The following is a 495-nucleotide window of genomic DNA, read 5'->3' on the forward strand; positions in this document are numbered from 1 at the left end:
TGCCTCTGCTGCTGGTCCCTCCACGGCTGGTGCCTCCGCTGCTGGTCCCTCCACGGCTGGTGCCTCCACGGCTGGTCCCTCCGCGGCTCATGCCTCCATGGCCGGTCCCTCCACGGCTCGTGTTTTAACGGCTGGTCCCTCCACGGCTCGTGCCTCAACGGCTGGTCCCTCCACGGCTCGTTCCTCAATGGCTGGTGCCTCTGTGGCTGGTCCCTCCACCGCTCGTGCCTCAACGGCTGGTGCCTCTGCGGCTGGTCCCTCCTCGGCTGGTGCCTCTGCTGCTGGTCCCTCCACGGCTGGTGCCTCCACAGCTCGTGCCTCAACGGGTGGTGCCTCTGCGGCTGGTCCCTCCGCGGCTCGTGCATCAACAGCTGGTCCCTCCACAGCTCGTGCCTCCGTGGCTTGTCCCTCCACGGCTCGTGCATCAATGGCTGGTCCCTCCACGGCTCATGCCTCAACGGCTCATGCATCAATGGCTGGTCCCTCCACGGCTCC

At 67.9% G+C, this 495-nt stretch overlaps 1 protein-coding gene across 1 annotated transcript in view; it reads right to left on the bottom strand.

Moving 5' to 3' along the window:
* Positions 1 to 87: 87 nt before the first annotated feature.
* The window catches only part of LOC107676291 (serum response factor-binding protein 1-like), a gene marked incomplete at its 5' end in the record, with an annotated part of 14,141 nt that continues 13,733 nt past the window's right edge, over positions 88 to 495 (bottom strand). Inside the window, one exon of the mRNA XM_016470826.1 lies at positions 88 to 438. Coding sequence (XP_016326312.1) covers positions 88 to 438 — 351 coding nt within the window. The remainder of the gene's footprint in view (positions 439 to 495) is intronic.

Source organism: Sinocyclocheilus anshuiensis, unplaced genomic scaffold (assembly GCF_001515605.1).
Source record: "Sinocyclocheilus anshuiensis isolate Anshui unplaced genomic scaffold, SAMN03320099.WGS_v1.1 scaffold5194, whole genome shotgun sequence".
NCBI classification, from domain to species: Eukaryota; Metazoa; Chordata; class Actinopteri; order Cypriniformes; family Cyprinidae; genus Sinocyclocheilus; species Sinocyclocheilus anshuiensis.